The sequence below is a fragment of the Lycorma delicatula genome, chromosome 8 (assembly GCF_047948215.1).
Source record: "Lycorma delicatula isolate Av1 chromosome 8, ASM4794821v1, whole genome shotgun sequence".
Taxonomy (NCBI): Eukaryota; Metazoa; Arthropoda; class Insecta; order Hemiptera; family Fulgoridae; genus Lycorma; species Lycorma delicatula.
The window spans coordinates 9,807,909-9,832,723 of NC_134462.1; the positions used below are offsets into that span (position 1 = coordinate 9,807,909).

General features: G+C 28.7%; 1 protein-coding gene across 1 annotated transcript; it reads right to left on the reverse strand.

Moving 5' to 3' along the window:
* Positions 1–1,368: 1,368 nt before the first annotated feature.
* On the reverse strand, positions 1,369–11,751 carry LOC142329120 (MOB kinase activator-like 3). Its single transcript, XM_075373456.1, has 3 exons — positions 11,709–11,751; positions 9,123–9,238; positions 1,369–8,346 (listed from the first exon to the last, which is right to left on the reverse strand). The coding sequence occupies exons 1-3, from the start codon at positions 11,749–11,751 to the stop codon at positions 8,188–8,190; spliced, it is 318 nt and encodes a 105-aa protein (XP_075229571.1). The 3' UTR covers positions 1,369–8,187.
* Between the last annotated feature and the right edge of the window lie 13,064 nt (positions 11,752–24,815).

The following is a 24,815-nucleotide window of genomic DNA, read 5'->3' on the forward strand; positions in this document are numbered from 1 at the left end:
TATCTATAAATAATAATTAAATATTATTGAAAAGTTAAATTTTAGCTAGAGTTCAAGGTCCAGAATAAGATTAACAATTAAATGAAGGGTACAATTAGAATCGCAAGGCAGAGTTAATGCAAGAAGATAAATTGTACATTCAATGACCAATTAAAATGGGAAAGATTTGACAAGCACATACGAGCAGCTGCTGCTGTTTAATAATGATAATAACAAGGAAACGTTCGATTTCAAAAATATATATATTTCAGATTTAAGTTACCAGTTTAATACCAAACGTAATGATTTTTTTTTTTAATTTATGCATGAAATATAAGTGTTACTTACAAAGCATAATTATTTAAATTTCCTTAAAACATCAGACTGCTTCCTAGTAGTAAAAAATATGTACATATATTACCCTGTAAAAAATGTATTTTACCCGGTTCTTAGCATTATCAGATAAACATCACTAAGAAATGACCATACTTTGTTTCTCTTTTTTTTAAATTACTTCATGTATTTTAATTGTACAACCAGAGACCATTGTGGTGCACAAACGGCAATAGTAACCGTGTTGGTTGAGCTGCCACGCCATGTTCCGTCATACCTCTTAAAATCCCGAAAATGGTTTTTAGATATTTATCTGAAGAGTATTTTCAAGCCAAAATCGACTGAATATGTCATTTAATCAGAAATGAAAAAGTTCGCCATCGTTCAACATTTTTTTACCTTTTATCACTCCTATTGAATTTACAAAAATCTAGAAATTGGTTTACGGATATTCACGTAAAGAATACACACACAAGAAATCAGGTTGATATCTTCATTTGTTACCAAAAAATTATAAAAAATAGTAAATTTTACTGTTATTCCATTAAAATCGTAAAGAAAATGTATATAAACTTTCATAAATTTATTGTCAGTAGTTTTTTCTGAGCGCTGTTGAATTAATCAGTCAGGATGAACTATTGTTTTAGAAGTACAGATACAATTTATTTATTTATAAACAAATTTTTGTAAATTTATTTATCACTTTAATTTTTGTAGCTTATTTACATTTGATAAATTACAGAATAAATTAGAAATATAGTAAAATATATACTTCATATGAACTAGATGTTATAAATAAACACTTCTATTAAAGTAAGACAAAATTCAACCTATACTAACAAAAAAAGAATAATTATACAAATTTATTGTAATAACAGATTGTGCTTTATAAATTCTTAGAGATGAGGATAAAAATTTACATTCAAAAGTAAACTATAATTAATTAGAGTTATATTAACCGATCAATTAACTACATAAATGCAAATAATGTACTTTATTAAAGCATAAAAGAGGTAAAACCATTAACACTATACACAACACATGCACATAAACAGGTTATCATTTCTTGATGGTGTAAATTTTAATTTTTAAATCAAAATAATATTTCTATTTGTTTGTGTCACAAACAGTCTTAATCTATACTTTTTTGTATTTAAAAAAATACCTACAGAATCTAACTTTCAATATTAAACATTTTACATTAAGAATACACAGCTGACAGCTACAAAAGTTAAGTACACCTCACCCTCAGTACCAGTAATTCTAAAGTTTGAGGGTTCTATTGTATCACATTTCCAATCAAATAATTTTCTGATTCATTAACTCACAACATTTCATTCTCGTCATACTGAAGATTTTATGACTAAAACTAACTTTATAGTACACAAAATAATTATGCCTGAATTTTTTAAATTACACAATTATAATTATTTTATTTGTTGTTATATTTTTGTGGATTACAACCTTATTCCTAATACAAGCTAATACTCCATGCATATTGAGCAAAATTGTGATTTACAAAGTTAACAACCGCTGTGATTTAAAAATTTTTTTTTAAAACGGGACTGTTTTTGGAAATGCTTCTAAAAGTATGTAATATCTAAAATATGCTGAAGGATTTGAACAGTAATGCAGTTTGAATGTAAGCATAAACCTGAACTCTTCACGACCTTATTTTATAGTCATCTGCCAGGAGTTAGAAAAACACAGAAGTGTATTTTTCATACTTATTTAAAAATTACACGTTACAAAAATTTTTATCTATAAGGCCTTCAGTTTATTTTGTTTAACCCTAATAAGATGAAAGAAAAAAATTGTTAAGATATTTTGCCATACTTAATAATGAAAAAGAAACTAGCTTGTGGTTAATTATTTTCTGAATATTAGGTAAAAATTGTTTCTGCCAATGCAAACGTACTTACATAACATCAATCAATGGCATGAAGTTACTACACTCAGTAGTTAGTTGATAGCAACTAGTTTTACCAAATATATGATTAAACAAAGATTTCAACTAGATTGAAAAAACTACACTAATCTGGTTAATATAAAAAATTAGGTGTTTATTCAAGGACAGCTAATTCAATAAACTAATTTTTTTTACAATATACTAACTTTTAATTTAGATAACCCAATCAAAATACAGAAGGTTAGGGCTTAAAAAGACAAAGACTAGTAAAAAAAAGCAGTATAACTGCTTAAATGGAAAAAAAACCCTAATTGCAGAATAGAGTTTCATCCACCATTTTGGAAAATGATAAATGAACCACCACACAATTTAATAAAAGATCACAAGTATTTTTGGCTTATTTCATTTGACAAGAATTTGCATTTTCTGAAAAAATCTGTTAATTTCTCAACAAAAAAAAATTTCACTGCTGTACTTAGTCAAAATAACATTAAGCAAAATTAAACAAAGCAAGATTAAAATAATGCTTTCAGCTTTATTTGGATGCCTTCTCAAATTTTCTATTTTGTGATTGTTCATACTTTTATTTTACAATATTACTATTGTAAGAGTTAAAAGTTTGTAAATCATTAAATAATAATAGTGAGATGGCACATTACAGTTGTAAATGTAAGAACTGGAACACGAAGATTAATTTAAGTTAATTAGTATTTTCTATGACCAGATTTATTGTGATATAAACTTGATTAGCAGGTTACTAGTGACTATTTAAACAATCAATAAGTAATTAAAAGATTACCTATAATACAACAAAATTTAAAGAAATTATGGACTTGTTAATAATAAGGGATACATTATGTATGGTCTTTTTGGATTCATAAATCCATCTACAATGAAATACAATTTAATTTACCTAAGTCATGTAAATGCATTATTATCAGCAAATTTTAATCCTCATCTGTTGTAAAAAGACTGTCAAAGCATACAAATATTGACTCAATATGTGTATATTTTTAAATTATTTTCCAGTGATATTCTACTTTAACAACTAATATAAAAAATGTTAGAATGTACAATGGAAACATGTGCAAAAGATATTTAACTTCCAGCCTAGAATATTTTTCCAGCTTCCCAAGTTTGTCAAACATGATAAAAGTACTGTTAGTAATATATAAATTACATATAACTCATATTATTTATAATTATCAATTTATCTTACATGTATAAATAATTTAGTATATTTCATTAAGTAGAATCAAAATTATAAGCCAAAAATTCATATCAAATCACAAAAATAGTAGTAATTAAATAACAAAAAGAACTTATATTTACATTTTCTATTTGTTCTACATATACACCTAATTTATTAAAACGTTATCTCACCAGCGTACCTACTTAACCTTTCACTGCCACCACTTTTACATAGTTAACAATTTTTATGATTTGTACTAACGTATCAGAAAATATTTTTGGTGCATTTTTTTATATTATTAAGTAGTTATTCAAAATGGCAAATTGTCTTAACAATTTACATTCAAAATCAGATTTAATTTTTCTTTGTTAACATGTGATGTGTGAAACTAATATGTTCTTTAACACTGAAAGCGAATCTAAAGTCAGAAGTTTTCCATTATCCTACATTTTTGAAAACTTACAAAATTTAAATATGAAAATTGTTAATATTACAGGATGCATAATTATACATAAACATTTTTTATGTGTTATATATATGTACACAGTATAACTATTTTTAATCAGTTGTTAACCATGAAGCAAAAAAAGTCATAATAAACCTCATACATCACGACATCATACCTCTCTATTAAAACATACATGAACAAGATTCATCATATCTGTATATTTCAAAATAACACAAAGCTTGTTGACTTTGTTAGCCTAGTACCTTTAATAATATGACCTCAGTTGTGATAATTGGTTTAAAAGAGAGAACAGTGAAGTAACATAATGTCTTGTAAGTGTGACAATGATTCAGAGAATTTTTACATGTGGTACAATTCACTATAAAATCACATAAGGAAAACATTACAGTTTTAATTAAAAAAGGCTATAAATTGTACTTTCACTAGATCAGCAATCAGGATTGGAATATTGGAATTTATTTCATAAAAAATTTCAGGTTATTGGAGTCAACAGAAGATTTTTCTCAATAGTTTGCTGAAGAAGATTACTTAATTTAGATAGAAATATCGATGAGTTTATGTAAAAATTAGGTAAGGTTCATGAAACCTTAGCAGTGGCAGTTTTTCATTGGTTCCTCTAAAAATAGCTTAAAAGAAGTTCTGCTTCACAATAGTAATAAATATCCTTATATGCCAACTGGTATGGAATTATTATGAAAACTGTTATTGAAAAGGTAAATTATAAAAAGCATAGTTGGAATAGATATTTAAAAGTAATAGCTCTTGTTAGACAGAAGACAGCCGAGATAGGAGTTAGCATTATAAAGTAAAACAGTGAGAACTTAACTCCTAGTGAAAAAAAAAACATTATTCAGGAACCTCTAATTAAACCAGAAAACATGCTTTTACTGCCCCTTTATATAAACCTGGGACTAATTAATTTTTTTTTTAAAAACCTACAAAAAAAAAGGACAGTCAAGGATTCTTGTGCATAAGGCAGAAATTCCCAAAAGCAACTGGAGCAAAAATTAAAGAAGGGATTTTTGTTGGCCTGCAAATAAGGAAACTGGTTGGAGATGAAATGTTTAACTCTGTGTTAATCTAAATAGAACTCACTGTTTAAACAGCATTTGAAGAATTTTTGGGAAAATTTTCTGTGTCCATAAATCACAAAATTTAACCAAGATATGTACATAAACTGATAAATTCATACAGCTATAAGGTTTAACATATTAATAGAAGTCCATTTCCTGCATTCACATCTGGAATTCTTCCTACCAAATCTGGGACAGTAAGTGATGTCTTCAATGTTGGAAAAATGTTACAAAGGCAAATGGAGAGTTAATATGATAGATGACTAGTGTAGTACTTTAATCTGAGACTACAAATGTTAACAACTGGAATGGGTTTGAATGGTTGAAAAAAGGGTTGCTAAGAACTTTTAATGTAAGTATATGACATCCCATAACATTAGATATATTAACTTTTATAGACCTGTAACATGCCATTTCTATTAAACTGAGGGTGATGGAAAGATTCTATTTACAGATCTGTAATCTATGCAGAAAAAAGACAATTTAGAGATCCATTACAAACGTTTTATTTTATATATTATCATAATAAAAAAAGTGCAAAATAAAAAACTGTATTGCAATTATATTAGAATAAAAATAAACATTAACTTCTTATTTATACAACTACAACCACAAGATAAAAATATTACATGATTTTAAAATAAACTGCAAAGTACAACAAGAACACTTAACCTCTTCTTCAATGATAGCATCAAGTGAAATACCTGTTACCCTGCATTTTCTATAATCCATTTTTTCATATATAAATATATATATAATTTTTTTTTTTAAATTCAAACAATTCATCAACATATAAACCAATGGGCTAATTAAATCCAAAAAGTAACCACCAAAACACATTAACAGAAGAGCTAATAAAAAAACTAATACCAATAGTTGACTTTCACAGGATGCTGCATCATCTATCAGCAACAATTCTATAATTACATTAAACAAATAATAAATCTTAAAATGTAGAAAACACATACTCAATAGAAACCACAAAATTTGTAATAAGACAACTCCACTGCCATTACTGGAATTGAGTGCCATTACTCATTCCAATAATGGAATGAGTAACCCACATGTATATGTGTATATATATATATATATATATATATGGGTTTTATTCTAATAATTTTATTAGAATAAAAAATTTCATATTAAAAAAAATATGAAAACTTTCGTTATTGTGGGTTATTATTAACAACTATCCACCGAATCAATCTAATAAATATAAGGTTTAAATAATACCATAAAAACATATCATTACCAAATGATGCCAACACAATTTATGCCCTTCAGAAGAAAAATATCAGTCTCCTATATGAAACTTTAATTACTAATCGTTTGAAAGATGCAAGTCCATCATTGGACAGTACAGGATTAACAAATCACAAGAGATACAGCAAAGAAAAATAAATAAATAGCTAAAATTAGTCACTTTAATAAACGTGATTTTGGTGGCGAAAGTATAAAATAACAAGAAAAAGTAAAAGATCTTTAACAAAAATCTAATCTAAAAAAACAAATTTCATGATAGGGAAAAATGAATAATAAAAGTACTGGTTTTCCAACTTTTTACGTTATAGAACTTCTATTGTTTGTAAAAATAACTTAAATGTGATATAGGGAAGATTAACCCCACCAACTCATTTTATATTATTATGACTTATTTTATTCATGTATTAAATTAAGCAATAGACTGTCAAAAGATTTGAAAGTCTGAACCATACAAAGAATTTTAAAAGCATTCTATTCTGTCAAGAAGTATTTTCAGATGGATTTTATTCATACAACAAAGATTTGATTGGATTTGTTGATATTAGATTAATTGAATACTTTAACATTTACTTTTAATTTTAAAGATTGTTTAAACTTATAATACTTGTCAGTAAATCTATGTTCATTTAGGCAAAAGGATTTATTATATTTTAACTTTCCATATGGTTATTTTGTAAATTTTATCTACAAGAAGATAAATAAAAGTAAAAACTCAAAATAATACTGATGTAGATACTGCAATAGATATGAACTAACATGGGGGTCGCCTTGACGTGAAGAGGTCGCGGGCACTCCGCTCCTGTACCTGATGGCATCCACAGGTAGTAAAGTATAAGGGGTGTATATGTGTGCCTGGTTAGTTTATGATGTAAGTTTGCTGTACTGATATTATGATGCAATCTTTTTTCTTTTTTTTCCTTTACTGCATTCCGTGAGGATTAGCTATTTGGCTGTAAATTTTTACTGCTGTCCGATGTATGCATTTATAGTGTTGCATTGTTGCATTGATCAAATAATATTAATGAATGTCTCTTTTCAGGCGTATTTTTATGTTCTTGCTGTTCTGGTTTTAATGATTTTTTTTTTATATGATTATATTGTTGTGAGACATTGTTTTCTTGAGATTTTCTTCTCTTGTATTTGTATATATTGTGTGACATTTTTCTTTGTATGTAGTTTCATAATCTGTCTTCTGTATCTTGATGTATGATGATGTATCTGTTTGCTGTGACTGATGTGTTTTTGTTGATATTCCTATTATGATGCGATTGCACTATGACGTATGAGTGTGTGAGTGGGCGTGTTATCCCATTCCAGAAAGAATGCTTCGCTACGGTTCCAGGAAGGGTGGCAGCCAGGGATGGTGGTTTAGTCATAGTGCACAGGTTTACACACGCATGTTAATAACATCTTGCAGCACCTGATAGCAAGCCTGACACTGCTTAGGCATCCGTAAATGAGATTCCCCATCTCTTTAACAAAAGAAAGGTTATGAACCAACATGGGTTTCATGAAAACAAATGAGATGAGAATAAATGAAACTTTAAACTTGCTGCTACATATGCACAGACATGGCTCATCAGTCACCATTACATAACATGAATAAAAGTGGTGGCAGTAAGTTTTAAAATAAACACTTCATGACTGTAATATAAGATTTTATAATTAAAATGAAAACACTAATACCACTAAACTAATATTACATTCATATCACAAAACAAATCCTAAAAGACTACCAATAATCTTTAATTTCTATATTATATATATTCTTATAGCTATAAAAATTTATTACATAAATTTTTTTTTAATTTTATCAAATAATGAAAATATTTTCAATTAGACTGATTTATTAAATTTTTAAAACTGACAAATTAATGAAAATTAATCAATCGGCATAAATAAATTATTGTAATAATCATCAACAAAAAAATATAAATAGAGTATAATTATAATCTAAAAATTAAATTTATTACTTTGCATTTTCATGCACAGAATTTGAAGCTGGCGACTGATCACGGCAGATATGTGCAGTCATTTCTTTTAGTGGCTCTAATTCCTTCGGATTTATTAGATCAAACTCTCGCACAAAATAGTAGAAATGTTTATAACATGTGTTTACATGTGGCTCCTGCACAAAAAAAGAAGTGAAAAATAATTACAGACTAAAAATTAATTATGTATAGTGCAACCAGTAAATCTTTACACAAAACCACTAAATAATATTAACCTCATTCGAAAAGCATAAAATAGTTTTTTTTTTAAATAAGTTTTCTATTCATTCAACAATTACTATAGATAAATAATTATTTTTTATTAATAATTTTCCAGAACACAAGAAAATAAGAAAATTACACGCGTTTTTATAATGTATACAAATTATTAAACCACTGATCAAATTAAATTAAATGAAAATATAGAATATGATCAGATAATATTTTTATGTCCAGTTAAAATTTTTAGATAAAAATGCTATGCAAAGTCAACATATAACCAAATATTTATTTATTTTTGGAATCATGAAACTTCCTGAGTACTGAAACGAGTGCACTCCAGATATGGAAGATTACACTGAGTGTAGTATGAAAGTCTCTTCAATGACTCAATAAATAAATTATAGTATGAAATTCATGTTTATATTTGGCTCTTCTCACGAGACAGAATTATATTGTGTCACAAGGAACTAATTACCAATTTTGCAAAATAAACTGAACTCAGTGATCATGATTTTGATTTTCATATCCCCCTAACTAATCATGAATATTGAGATACAATGTAAATATAAATAACCACGCGGGCCAAATTTTATCATTAATTTTATTAATTAAAAATTATTAAACTGATAATAATAAATACAGAGAATGAAACAAAAATAAATAAGGCAACAAAAAATTGAAATAAACTTACAGCACCAATAGCGACAATTCTATCAAAATGATGAATATAAACATGAACAAACACTCTGAACAATCTCTTCAATATCTTCCTGCATAAAGGCGTAAATGTCTTTGGAAAAGGCACATCTAAAAAAAGAAAAGAAAGAAAACAAATTCAATTCAGACATCTTTATAACAATGAGTAATCAACATGACATAATATATTTTTTAATAACTGAATTAAATTGCTGTATTTTGATTTTTTACTTAATGGCATTGTGTAAGGATTAAACGGGGGTACAAACAAGACTCAAAGTAAAGTTTAAGAATAAGTTTGAAAAAATAAATAAATAAAACACTCGATTACAAAAGAAAAAACAAACTATAATAAATAAACAAATGTACATAACAATATGCAAAGTCAACAATATGCAAGTACAAATTTTACGATAACAATTAAATTTAGTGTACATAATGAACTTGATATATTCAAATCTACTAATAACATATCTTAACTTACTTTCTTATAATTTTATAGCCATGCATCAAAAATCTTAACTAGAATTCTGTACAGAAGAATTGATAGGAGAGTGGAAGAAGTGTTAGGAGAAGACCAATTTGGTTTCAGAAAAAGTATAGGGACAAGGGAAGCAATTTTAGGCCTCAGATTAATAGTAGAAGGAAGATTAAAGAAAAAAATTCTAACATGCTTGGCATTTATAGACCTAGAAAAGGAATTCGATAATGTAGACTGGAATAAAATGTTCAGAATTAAAAAAAAATTAGGATTCAAATACAGAGATAGAAGAACGATTGCTAACATTTACAGGAACCAAACAGCAACAGTAATAATTGAAGGACATAAGAAAGGGAGTCCGACAAGATGTTCCTAATCCCCGTTACTTTTTAATCTTTACATAGAACCAGCAGTTAATGATGTTAAAGAACAATTTAGATCCGGAGTAAAGTATAAGGTGAAAAGATAAAGATGCTACGATTTGCTGATGATATAGTAATTCTAGTTGAGAGTAAAAAGAATGTAGAAGAAACAATGAACGGCATGGATAAGTCCTACGCAAGAACTACCGCATGAAAATAAACAAGAACAAAACCAAAGTAATGAAATGTAGTAGAAATAACAAAGATGGACCACTGAATGTGAAAATAGGAAGAGAAAAGATTATGGAGGTAGAAGAATTTTGTTATTTGGAAAGTAGAATTACTAAAGATGGACGAAGCAGGAGTGATGTAAAATGTCGAATGGCACAGGCAAAACAAGCTTTCAGTCAGAAATGTAATTTGTTTACATAAAAAATTAATTTAAATGTCAGAAAAAGATTTTTGAAAGTATATGTTTGGAGCATAGCTTTATATGGAAGTGAAACTTGGACTATCGGAGTACCTAAAAAGAAAAAAATTAGAAGCTTTTGTAATTTGCTGCTGTAGGACAGTGTTAAAAATCAGATGGGTGGATAAAGTGACAAATGAAGAGGTATTGCGGCAAATAGATGAAGAAAGAAGCATTTGGAAAATTAATCATCAAAGAATTGAAAACAAGGTGCTCCAAACTCTTAAATATGCTGCAAGTCCTTAGCAATACCAATTGGAGTGCCAATTGGTACGTAGAGTTTTTACTATTCCTTGGTTTGTTTCCGTTTTGATTATGGTTGTGTCGCCTACTCTTCAGTGTGTAATACCGTGCTTAAATTGCCAGATGCTGTACATCATGCTTTCCTTCGGCTTGCTATAGGTGGCTTTAGATTAAGTTCTGTTGTAAGCATCCTTATTGACTGCAGTAAGCTATCACTTTGGAATAGACAGAACCAAGTACTAGCGTCTTATTTTGCCCGCCTGAAGGGACAGCCAACTCGCCCGGCTTTTGCCGCATTACTTTGAAATAATTATTTTCAAAGGTATGAGGACCGTCCATGTTCTATTGCACCTGTAGGTATTCGTGCCTGATGTCTACTACACCTTATGAATGTTGACGCACCTATTTTTCCTATTTATCCATGCTCATATCTTCCGTGGACAATTAACCTTATCAATTTTTTATTTGACCTCATGAAATACAATAAAGCATCAACGCCACCTACTTTCTTTCAGCAAATGCTTTACCATATTCTCTTGAAGGCAAACCCGGATGCAGTGGTACACACAGTTGAGTTGAAACAGAACAGTACCGTTAACTGCTATTTTATTGTTAATAATTGAACCTGTATGTTTGGTCTACCTGGTATTATAAGTGTCTTTACTGCTGACCATATGCTATAAATAAGGTTTTGAATATCATTAACCCTAAGTGTCGTCGCCATGTGGGGATTCCAGGTAATGAATGTGCAGATTCTGCTGCTAAAGACACGTGTAGTCAACCATCCTTCACTACCCATGTTACTGCAGTCTGACTCTATTAACTGTGTGAAACACATTCTTCATGCAAAGTGGCAAGATGACTGGACGGCTATAGTAGATAACAAACTCTGGCATATTAAAGATTCTGTGTTCCCATGGGACTCCTCATACTGGAAAATTCATCATAAGGAGTTGGTCCTCTGCTAATTGCGGATAGGATATACGAGAGCTACTCATGGGTATCTGATGTCAGCAGTAAACTCACCAGTATGCATGTGATGCAACTGCTGCTTAACTGTGCACCACATTCTTGTGGAATGCATGTGTTATGCAGCCTTGCATTGTAAATTTAAATTTACGATGCAAGATTAAAAAAAAAAAGTTTTGAAGCAGATGTTTTCATTTCTTCAAGATGCTAATATTTTACGTACCTTTTAATAGCGTTTTAGATTTTTTGTGGTGGTTGTATGTTTTTGTGTTTTAATTTTTAATTTCAGTTTTTTGTTTTGTCTTTATTTTTAATATTTAGTTTATTTTGAAATTTTTCTTTCAGTTTTAAATAATTTTTTTAATTTCTTTATGTTTTAGTTTTTGATTCTATTAGGTTTTGTGTTTATGTTTCATGTTTTGTTTTCCAGGTGTTTTTATATAATTTTTAATTGTGAATTTTTAAAATTTAGTTTATTAAAACACATGCATCGTGTTGGGGCAATGATGATGCTAAAGTGTTTTTCATCCTACAAAACATAACACAATTTTTACTTGACAGATAAAACAGTACCTAATGTCAGAAGTCAAAAATTAAAAAATAAACTTCAAAATTATCTTTGTTGGCAAGGAGGAGAAATAAATTTAAAGACTATATTACATGATTTAGGATTTAAGTGGGTAAAAACAACAAATAATCAAAAATTGTTGAAGGAGAAACATGATAGAGAATTTTTTATTTGAAAGCCATTAAGAAATTTCTGGAAGAAAATAGACCTATCATATATTTAGATGAAAGTTACATTTTAATTTCATACTCATTTGCCAAATCGTGGGAAGATGGTAGCAGTGAGGAACTTCATTCACCAATTTTCAAAGGTGAAAGGGTCATCTTAATTCATGCAGTAGGAAAACACTACGGGTTTATTCCAAATGCCTTATTGACATATACCATTAGCTCAAAAACAGGCAACTACAAATATAATATGAACTACAGGAACTTCAAACAATGGGTTTCCAAAAAACTTTTGGGAAGATTGACCACCAAATTTTGTAGTAGTTCTTAATAACGCACCATACCATTGTTGCAAATAAGAAAATATTCCAAGTATGGAAACTCTTAAAGTAGAAATGGAGGAGTGGCTAGAGACAGAATATTTCCTTTGATAAACATATGATTAAAAGAGAGTTACTTCAGTTAATACAAGCATCAAATTCAGTTGTAACTTATTCTCTCAATAGAATTTTAAATGCAGAGGGTCATACAGTTCTTAGAGTGCCCCCGTATACCCACCGGCTTGGTCTAGTGGTGAAAGCATTTTCACCACTAGAAGTCAAGAGTTCCATCATTCAAGTCCTAGTAAAGTCAGTTATTTTTACACGGATTTGAAAACTAGATCGTGGATACCAGTGTTCTTTGGTGGTTGGGTTTCAATCAACCACACATCTCAGGAATGATCGAACTGAGACTGTACAAGACTACACTTCATTTACAATCATACTTATCATCCTCATTCATCCTCTGAAGTATTATCTGAAAGGCAGTTACCGGAGGCTAAACAGGAAAAAGAAAGACTGGCCCTGTATAACCTGGATTTAAATCCGGTAAACTAATTTAAGGAATAATAAAAGACTGTATGGGAGATCAAAACTTAACCTTTAAAGCAGCCGATATTATTGCCCTCATTGAACAAAAAGTTTCTTCTATTGATGCTAGTAATTAATCATCTAGCTAAATGATAAAAGTTCTACTGATGAAACAGCAAGCGATACTGAAGATGAGATTCCATCAGAGATACTATCTGGAGTTGAAACAGATTCATAAATTTTGAATGTAGAACACAAATCTGTAATTTTGATTTAACTTAATTCAATTGTTAATGATAACTTATACGGGTATCTAGATTAGATTTATTTAAAGAATTAAAACGTTGTAATAATAGAATAACATATTCACTATTATTTAACATGTTACAGTAATTATACGTGTAATTTTATCTAAGTAATATGTATTTTTCCACGGAGTTTTTATATTTCATAATTTTTTGTAAAGGTGTTACAGATTACAGTTACATTTTAATTAATTTATTTTAATTTTCTTTCAATAGTAAAATTACCTAAATGAATGTTTAGGTTCATTTGCATATAACTTGTGATATTGTCACACTTATGATGATGTTGGATGATATTTAAGTGTGCAATATACTGCCCCTTGCATGGTAGGCTGCAATCGTTGAGTTACACCGTGAAGGTGATGTCCACATAAATAATATCTTTACACCACTGTTGGTTAACTTCTCTTATCAAAAACTATCATTGTTCTTACACAGAGCAAAGGCTGGTAGAAGAACCTTGAATTTAGACCCTAGCCTGACCCTAGGCACCCTTTAGATAAGTTGCATTCATTACATTTTACTATTAACAGTTTTGCATTGGCCAGCTCAGATATTTGCATCAACAACTTTATTCTTCTCCAGAAATTTAATTTTATTTATTTATGTTCCAAAACCATCTAAGAGCACATTCAGAATTTCTTAAGAAAGTCTTTGCTCATCTCTAAGATTGTAAGACATGTAAAAATATCTAACTGAATCTTTTAAAATCAAGTTATCAGTTTTTATACAAATTTTGTTGGATAGTTGGAAAATTTCTGAAAAACTTTATCTGATCTTAAAGGTTGGAGAACACTTTTTTGGTTTTATTATTTTTTTATTATTTTAGTTATGACAAGTACTGGTAGCAGCCTCAGTGAGGGATCAAGTTTTCCAGCTGATGCTAAAGTCCGCAGAGCAATATCATGCCCTGAAATGAAAAAATCAGTCTCAGTCTTATCAGCTGGAGATAGATTACCGCTTGATGAAAATGAAGAAGATGAAACGCATTTAGTACCGATGGCAAGGATCGAATGTCTTGACTCAGATGGTGGAACTTCAAAATCAGATCAGTTATCATTGACTGTTAATGGCCATAGCTCAGGAATATCATTGACGGTAATTAAGCATTACTTTTTTTTTTGTAACCTTTAATTTTTTTTATATTATATTTCTTCATATTCTGGTTTCTTGAGTAATAGTTTATTGATTTTCAGAATTACCTGAACTTATGCAACTGTGAATTTCTGGCCGTAATTTCCATATATGAGAAAAATTCATTATCTTTGTGAGATGATTATTGTTAGTGAATGATTTTTCCTGGTTAATTTAATGATTTGAAAAATTTATGATATAAATAAATTAAATAGTGTTTCAGCCCATGTCATAGACAGACTAATACATTTTTTGTTTATGGCTGAGCAACCCATATCATATACATGGGTTGCTTTAAATAGTTTAGATTTATACGTGTTTGTAAATATCAATCATGTTATTTCTCTATAACTGATAATTTAGTAGAAGTTAGGTGTTGATTTGTTACTAGATGTTCATCAGTATTTATTTTTGCTTGTTTCATAGGAAGTAACATCATACCACAAATCACGCAAGAGGCTTACTAGTAATAGCACACAGACTGAAAACGCTTTACCATATGAGCACTTATTCCTTAATGTCTTCCCAAGTATTGAGCAGCACCTAACCCCTCCTCCGCCAGGTGAGTACACTGTACTATGTTCTAATATGCTCTACTATTATAAATGTTAATCTTTTAAGAAGAAATTAAGGTTTTATAGTAAAATAAAAACTGAAAAGCTTTTTATCCTTTTGTTAATATTTCTAATTTATTAGAATTGGATTATGATTTAGATCCAAGTACTTCTCAAGAAGGCACCAGTTAAACTAGGACTGGGTCCTGAAGAAGATGGTAAATATCTTGATCAGAGGTAGTTCTTTTTGGGTTGATTGTTTCTTTCTTCTCTCCCCTTTCCTTATCTTCATACCTTCTTCCTTGGATAAATACCTTTAGAATTGGGTCTGGCACCATCCAGTCGCTTTCCAGTAGCCAGTAAAACAGCCATTTCTTTAGAGTTTAGTGGTCAACAATACATATTGCTAACAAAATACACAGTTGAAATTGTTTGTGGAAATTTATTTTGACTCAGATAGTTAAAAAGAAACTTTAAATAATGTTTTTTTTAATGAGCAAGCCCTTTGTATATTTAGATTTAAATGTTAAAATTTTTTAGTTATGAAAACTTTTCCAAAAGCCTGCCATTTTTTTGTTAGTCAAGTACTCTACAAGCCATAACTTATCATAATGGTAACTTACTTGTTATTGATATATACAGAGTATTATAATTGTTCTTGGAAGAAACTTTTCAGCAAAACTGTGAACTAGGTTTGAGACTTAAAATTTTCATATGTTTACTCCAGAGTAGGGAACAGTCCACATCATTTAAGAAGTAGTAAGGAGGTGAAGCAGATGACAGCTGGACCAGAATCAAAAAGGAGTGAAGTACAGTTGAAATTTGTTATTTATTTATTAATTTTCATACATAATTACATATTTCAAATTTAATAATAAAATTCAATAAATCAATTTCTGCAGTATAACATAAAATGTGTAATTTTGTATAGAAATTCTAGAAAAATACTGTTTATTAAAAAATACAAAAAGAAAAACTAATGATTTCAAGTAAACTTCTCTTCAAAAACTTCAAAAAACTTCTATTGCTTGAAACTATTAATGAATTATGAATATTGAATCTATAATGTTTAATTTGCAGTACACTAATATTTATGTCATTACTTATAATTATAAGATGTTTGTTTTGTAACAAATTGTAAAAAATCTTAATGACAACAATGTGGATCAGCATATACTGGTATAGACTTTTTAAAAGTATCATTAAAAATAAAATAGGTCAGACACTAAATAGGATGCTATTTAACAAATAAATAAATAAATTTGTTAATATAACAGGAGACAAAAGAGCTTAAAGTATAATGAATTAGGTCAACTACTATTCATGATTGAGACAGGGAATTTGTTATGTGTTATTAATATAATGTCATCAAAGAATTTAAAGCATTTTTTAAAAAAATAATTATGTATACTATATTAACTATACGGAGTAGTATAACTTCCAAGTACAATTCAATCTTTAAAATAACCTTTAAGAAGGAGCAAAAATTATATGCCCGGTGGTGAAACAAGTAAGACAAAGTATCTATAGGTAGGACCATCCAAGAGAAGAAAAGTTATGAGTTATTAAGACTACTTGAAAGTAATTTGAAAATGTAAAGAAATTCTAGGGCAGTAGTAAAAAATTAAAAGTAATTTTGTGAAGCATTAGAAGAGTGCAAGTGGTAGGTAATTATTTGTAGTGATTTGTGTAGTGGACTCCAAGCTTTGGAAGATTTATATTCTAGACATTGTATTGTCATCAAAATTCATAATACAAATACCGAGTTGAATCGTCACAACATACACAAGTTTCTGCTGATCTCTGGCCATGTGGGAATCCCAGATAACAAACATGTGGATTCTGGTGCTAAAGATGCATGTAGCCAACTGTCTTTCACCACTCATGTAACTATTAATGCTTTTATTAATTCTATTAAACATACTCTTCGCAAGGTGACTGGACTACTACAGTAAATAATAAATTATGGTACATCAAAGATACTGTGCTGCCATGGAGCTCTTCAATCTGGAATTACTGTCGAGAGGAGGTTATTATTAGCTGTTTACAAATAAGGCGTACTAACCCCCCTTACATATACATCTTAGGTGTCCATCTTACATATGGACACCTAATGAATCAGACAGATAAACCCATTAGTGTTAACTGCAACTTTTAAATAACAAAATGTCACATCCTTGTGAATTGTCTGTGCTATGCGGCATTGCATTGTAAATTTAAATTAGGAGCTAACATCCAAGATATTCTAGGAAACAATACAATGATACTATGGAATATCTTGTTTCTTAAAGCTGTGCATTTGTATTCAACTATTTAATAAATACTGAAATATGTTTTTGTTTATTATATAAATATTGTATTGTTTGTTCAGGGCGATTATAATGCAAAAGCGTTTTTGTCCTCAAAAAAAAAAAAAAATGTGTTTAGCAGCAAACAAATGAACATAAATGCTAAAGTAAGAATTTATTAGAACTTGACATGATTAATATAGAATCATGTACTTGGCTTTGTATAGTGAAGAATCTGGGCTGTAAAGTGATAAAAGAGCTCTCAGGATATTTGAAATATAAGAATTTATGGATCTTTGTAAAAAAACAAATGAGTAGAGGATCAACAATACATATTATCCTCAAAACAAATATTATCTCTCAAAACAAATCTGAGAGCTCAGTGAGTTTATAGAAAAGGAAGATTTAAAACAAAATATTGTGCAGTTGTGCACAAGAAGACTGAATTTTCATTATTTGATTTTGTTTCCTTTTAAAAAGGTATCAACTCATTCTAATCTAAATTTTTTCAAAAAAAAACCTTTGATACATAAAAAATAGTTAGTTACACATCAAAAATGCACTACAATAAAAAATTAAAAAATAAAAATTTCAGTACTTGGAAAAATATGTCATTTTAATTCAACAACAGATACTGCAGATAAAGAAACATTAATTTTCTAACTTGCAGCATCATAACAAATTAAAATAGCATAATATATATTTTAAAAATAACATAAATATATAATGAAATCACAATTTAAATGAATGGTATTTTCATACTCCTCGTACTTTTCTTCTAAAAGTCTATAAAAATATAATTATTTTGTTTTAATATACTTGCACACTAGTTCAGAGCGTTGTGAACATTGTCTAATTTCTTTTAACAGGTACAGAGAATGAATTAAAGTTATGTAAAGATCAGTTGGTGCTATTAAATTTACAACTTCAATTTGAGAGACACCGTAGGGAAGTGCATGCTGAGCGAAATAGAAGGTTGCTTGGAAAATCAAGAAATAATCGTGCCTTGGAAGAGTATAACTCCGCTCTGGTACATTGAGTTTTATTAATATTAAAAACTAAACAGAATTATTGTTAATTTACATGAGTTAACATGCAATTATTGAAAGAAATGTAATGTTGACAAGAATTTGATATTTAACTGTAATAGTATTGTAATTCCTTTAATTACTATAGTTTATTTTATAAACTGCTAACATGGATTTAGGATATGTATATGTTTCTTATTTATTTACTGCCTTTGTATAATGTTGCTTTAATCTGCATTGTCATCACAAAGATTTCTATTTACTTAAAAATTAAAATTAATTTAAACAATCACAAATTAAAAACTAATTATCTTTTATTTAAAGCATCCCATTTGTAGTAAACCAGTTGCAAGCATCTTCATTAGTTACGTATTAGTTAAATGGTTCAGTTAAGTGAACTAGTTTATTATTGTCCTCTTCTAAATCCCTCTAAGGACAGTGAATGAATTGTATTCAGTCCATAACATTATTTTTGCCACAAGGTCCATGGGAAGTCATTTATATGACAAACAAGAAAGGTTTCATTGTAGATGCTGTAGTACACCCAACTCCTGTTTAATATACATGTGACTGATTTTCTTAAATTTCTATTCATTGTCATCTGTTGGCAAGATAAAAATAAATTGTAAAATTAATCGTTTATGGTGTAATAGACCAATCTCTTTTATTGAAATGTTGATGTCCAACTTAAACAAAACCTTTGACTACAACCATAATGTTAAAAATTATTTCTAAAAATTTTCCATAGTGCTTGTATTGACATGATTGTAAAACTACTAATTTTGTTACAGGGATTGATTATTTAAAAATATTCCATCTTTTGATTTTCAATAGAAATGGCAAATTTTACAGAGTAGTAATTTATTATGTCAAGTAAACAATTTTGTATTTGTTGTGTCTTTATATTTTCTAAACAGATTAACTGATGTATGGTGTGCTAGTCAGCATTGCTTAGAATAACTTAAGTTAAAATATGATTCAGCTGACTAAACAAAATAATTTTTTATTTATAAGTAAACTATTGTTTGTTATATAATTGCTATACAGTTTTTTAAACTAGTAGTGATAACTGCTTAGTATCAGTCTAGTCAGTATAATTTGTAACAATATATTCAGGTAGTATTTCTTGATATTTATTTACTTGGTATGTTTCCTTTTAAATTGTCAACATTCCTGTAAATAATTTGTTTATTTTTCAAATAATCATTATGTTACATACATAACTTTTCAAGAATTTCTTTCTGAAGATTACATTATCAGTTTGAAAAAACTAATTCTCATTATTAAATGTTAAAATAAATATTTAACCCTTTCTTTACTATATAGTCAATTGAGTCGGTGCATAAGATAATGCTTAAAACTACCATGACTGAATCACATCAATTCATCTTGTTAACTATTATATTCTGTTATCAGCCAACAAATTACATTTCAGTTTGCTTCTATCTGTTACTGATTTAATGAGCTTCTATGTTGTATTGAAATTTGCCATTATACTGTGTAATTAGGAAAATGTGAAAGCCAGTAATCAAGGTAATGTTAGTCTATTTTATATGAACTTGTTCTAGGAGTGTGTTTTGTGTATCTGCAATGTGCACATAGACTGTCAATACTTGTTAGACAGCATGAATTATTATTAACTGCGTATTTAGTTATTGTTTTTTTTATTAACATTTTTTAATATTTATCTTTATGTAATTAAATATCGTAAAGGAAAGTCTGGTCATTAAAACTTTGCTTCCTTTCTACTTGGAATGATATTAGTCATTTTACATGAAGGTTTTATTTCGGTTATTTTGTGACACAAACCAATGAATCTTACTGAAACTTGGGATCGTAAGAAAGAATAGTTCTCTTTTTTTTAAATTGTCATGTTATTGATGTATTAGTATATTAATGTTGTAGACTAAAAATATCCTTTGTCTGAAAAATGTAACTTTCTTCATTTTTTAACCGATGCAAAATGTCATATAGAATTTCTGCCAGTTTTATAGTTATGTTTGCAAAAGGTGCCTGACAGAGAAAGAATAATATAAAAATATCTGCATTTATCCAGACCATGGTTATTTAAATTTCTGAATTATCTGAATAAATTGTTGGCCTTGGAATATTTAAAAAAATACCTTTCTGTTTGTTGTGTCATTGTATATTATTTAATTAGATACTCCTACACGTTTGCTTATGTTTAATAATTATTTTTACAAAACTGTAGAATCTTATTATTTTTATCTGATCTTTCATTATTTTTCAAGTTAGTATGTATCAGAAACATTTGAATAAGTTTCTAAGAAACTAAGTTTCTCTTAGTTTTCCAAACTTAGTTTGGAAATTCTAGAGTTAGCATATTTTTGTTAGTAATCCTTCTCTGATATTTATTATATCATCCTCTGTTTATTATGAACGTACCTCTTATGCTATTGTTCTCCAGTTATAGTTAAGAAAGAAAGGGAGGATGTTGCACTATGATAATGATTTTTGAAATTAATGTTGCTTTCACTGTTTTAGTGTTTTTTTTTGTTTTTTTATATTTCATATCAGCTTAGTGTCATGATGTGTTCAAAATATTAAAATTTAAAAATTGATTTTTTTGGACATGTACCTCTTTCTTTCATACCAGATCACATTTTGCATTATTGTGAAACTAAAGCACTGTAGCTAAATAGGGTTTTTCTGACTTTTTGAAGAAAAGTAAAGTATTACAATCACATGGTGTGAGGGGGGGGGGGGGGTGAAAATGAATTTTCTTTTATATTTGGGGTATGAGGAGTATGAAAATACCATTCACTTAAAGTGGGGTTTCCTTATGTATTTATATACACACCTACATAAAAAATCTTGTGGCTTGAAACTCTTCAGAACTACTAGATCAATTTCATTAAATATGCTGTAGTTGTGTATCTGTTGTACATGTAAAAATTAGTGAAGATTGGTTGAGATGTTCTTGAGTTATGCTCAGTTTTAAGTCGAAAAAAAGGTCTTCTTCATTCTGTTAACACTAATTAAATCATGCACTTAAATGCTTTTATGAAACTCCTTTACTTAAGTATAAATCAAATATGATAGATCATAGCACACACTGTTTTATTGAAAGCACATTTTACCATAACTTTTTCTAAAATATTTTTAACTACCTTTTTTATTTTAAATATAAAGCTAATTTTTTTGCGTTTTTTGTCTAATATTGTTGCTGTAGTCATAAAAATAATGTTTATTATACAATACATTTTAAAATAATTGAATTAATATTTGATTTATACTTAAAAGGAGCTGTAATTTTCATAAAAGCATTAAATTAAGTGCATGATTTAATTCAGTGGTGGCAGATCATAGAGAAGATCAAAATAATAATAATACCCCTTTTTTTAGCTCTAATTTCTGTCCTATGAACCGATTCGCTTAAAATCAATAGGGCTCTATTCCCAACAGATTTAATCACCTCCATCAAGTTTTGTGAAAATCTGTTACAATTTGCATCTGGCAGAGCAAACGAAAAAATATTATACACACTTATGTATATAAACATGATTGGGCACAGCAGCATTTTTAAAATTCTTTGCAAATTTGCTAATTATTGATAGAAAAACTGAACAAAAGTTAATCAAATTTTTTAGTTCTTAAAAATTTAAATATTAATGACATATTTTATAGAATTGTACCTCAGTATGAGAAGAAATTAATTCCTTTACTTAAAAAAAAGTACTGGAATAAGGTTTGCTCAGAAGTTTAACTGAATGCAGTACAAAAATACAAAAAAATAAGCAAAGTTTTTTAAACAATTTTTTAATTGTTTAGAAGATTCATCTGAATTGGAAAAAAGATTATTACTCTGTGAACGATCCTGTAAAAATGGTGTTGAACTCTCAACTTTTGCAACAGTCATATTGTGATAGTTTGTTCTTCAGTTACTGATGTTGTAAAAAAATAGTTCAAATTAAACACCAGAGAAGGTAATATTGTATTTTTAAAATAAAACCGAACATTACTGAATACTGAAAGTCAAGCAGCAAAAAAAAACAAGTGTCATTAAAGAAAAAAATATTGATTGATTTTTTTTTTTATCAGTTTACTTCCAAATGATCTTACTAAAAATAAAGTTTGAATATGTATTATGATAAATTAAACATTCATTTAGAGTGATGTGATTTTATTTTAATTGTCTGCATCTCATATTTACAGTGAACCGATACTGTAATAAAAATAATAAAACGTTGATTTTAGAATTAGATTTTGTATGACTGAAAATGAACATGATAGGATGCATATCCACAATAGTTATTTTATCTGGTCTTTGTTTATTTTGAAAAGAAGGATCATTTTTTTTTGTTTGCGTAATTAACAATTTCTCAATTTTTCTGATCTATACAATGGCGGGGTGAAAAGTATTGGGGATCTCACAGAAAGATAGCATTAGTACACTTAATTTCTTGACAACATTGCACAGTTCCATTCTTCATTAGTTTACTAAAAGACTATCAAGTCACTGCATCACTTAATATAGTATTTATAGTCTGTCGGTGTGGAGAATTAAGCTGTTTTTGGAAAATGCAAAAATCTGGAAGTCGTGCAGTGATTAAATATTTTTTCCTGAAAGGCTTAAGTGCAAAGGAAATTAGAGAAGAGCTTGATATGACATTGGGAGATTCCTCTCTGTCAAATACAACAAATAAACACTGAGTCAGTTTAAAATGGGTCAAACACACACTAGCAATGAACCTCACAGTGGATGCCCTTCTGATGTGACTGTGTCTCAAGTTATAGAAAACATGCATAAAATCGTTTTGATAGATCGACGAGTAACAGTAAACAAGTTAGTAGAGTCAATAGGTATGTCAACAGAACGCATACGCATTATTTTATATAAATATTTGGGCATGAACGAGCTGTATGGTAGATGGGCCACGTTTGCTCATGCCTGACCAAAAACAGTGTTGAAAAAACATTTTGGTGTAATTCAGAAGAATTTTTACATCAATTTGTGAAGTTTTATGAGACTTGAATTTATCACCACACTCAAGACAAAACAGCAGTCAAAAGAATAGGTTAAAAAAAGGTAAGTCTGCTCCAAAAAAAAAAAAAACTTTTCATGTGAAAAAGTTATGGCGACTGTTTTTTTAGGATGCGTGTGGAATAATTTTCATTGATTATCTTAAAAAGGGTGAAACAATAAATGAAAAATATTATGCACCTCTGTTGCAGTATCCCAGTGATGAAATTAAGGAAAAATGACCACATTTGGAAAAAAAGTACTTCTCCATCAAGACAATGCCCCAGCTCACACTTCATTCATTGCAATGGCAAAAATCAACGAATTGCTCCAACACCCTCCATATTCACCTGATCTGGCTCCCAGTGACTATCCCTTGTTTCATCCCTAAAAAACTGGTTTGGAGGAAAGTGATTTTTGATCAATAATGAAGTTATTGCCGCTAGATGGTTATTTTAAGGAGTTTGATAAATCGATGTACTCAACTGGTATAAGTGCTCTGGTGTAATGGTGAGTTAAGTGTTCAGACCTTAATGGTGATTATGTTGAAAAATAAATCAAAATCTACCCAGAAAAATGTTGTTTTTCTTATCCAGGCGTGGAAGTTTTCACCCAGCCCTCATATATCAAAGAGGTACTGTTATTTTTTATATTATAATTATTAGGTTGTTTATTACACATTCTTACTAATTTGATTAGAAAACATGTATAGATTTTCTAATCGATGTTTTCCCTTGTCTCGTTTGCCAACCTAAATTAGTTTCAACTTATTGATTGCTACGAATATTACAATCATTGGTATGAATGTCACTGATACCAATATTCATAGATATGAATACTATAATCATAAATATTTATGAAAATAATGTATGCCTCTTTATATTACTGAGTTAGACGAACATAAAAAGTGTTAAAATTTTAAATAGTTATTCTGAAAAATCCTATTATAATTGTATATTATTATTCTGAATTATCTGTATTAAGGTATCTATAATACAAGATTTATAAAATATAAAAACATCAACACTTACAAAGAATTTAATAAAACAGGAAGAATTTTTTGTAACAGCATATGAGTGTTTGTGCTTATATACTGCAACATGCCAATATTTTATTTTATTTTATCTTAATACCCAAAGAGAAAAGCTTAAACAGTCAAAATACGCATCTAGTTGCAGATTTTCATTTTTTATAAACAATAAATATATGTCAGTGAGATAATCCCTATGAATTTACATTTGTAAGTTCAGATGGAACTGAATTGATAGTGTAACTGTGAATCATG

Bases quoted from the DNA above. Each gene is read 5' to 3' on its own strand.
- LOC142329120 (XM_075373456.1), bottom strand. From the start codon at position 11,751: ATGTGGTGCACAGTTAAGCAGCAGTTGCATCACATGCATACTG. The intron at 9,239-11,708 runs GTGAGTTTACTG...TTCTTTTTTTAG, and splicing joins GTTGCATCACATGCATACTG to ATGTGCCTTTTCCAAAGACA. The intron at 8,347-9,122 runs GTAAGTTTATTT...TTTTTTGTGCAG, and splicing joins GAATTGTCGCTATTGGTGCT to GAGCCACATGTAAACACATG.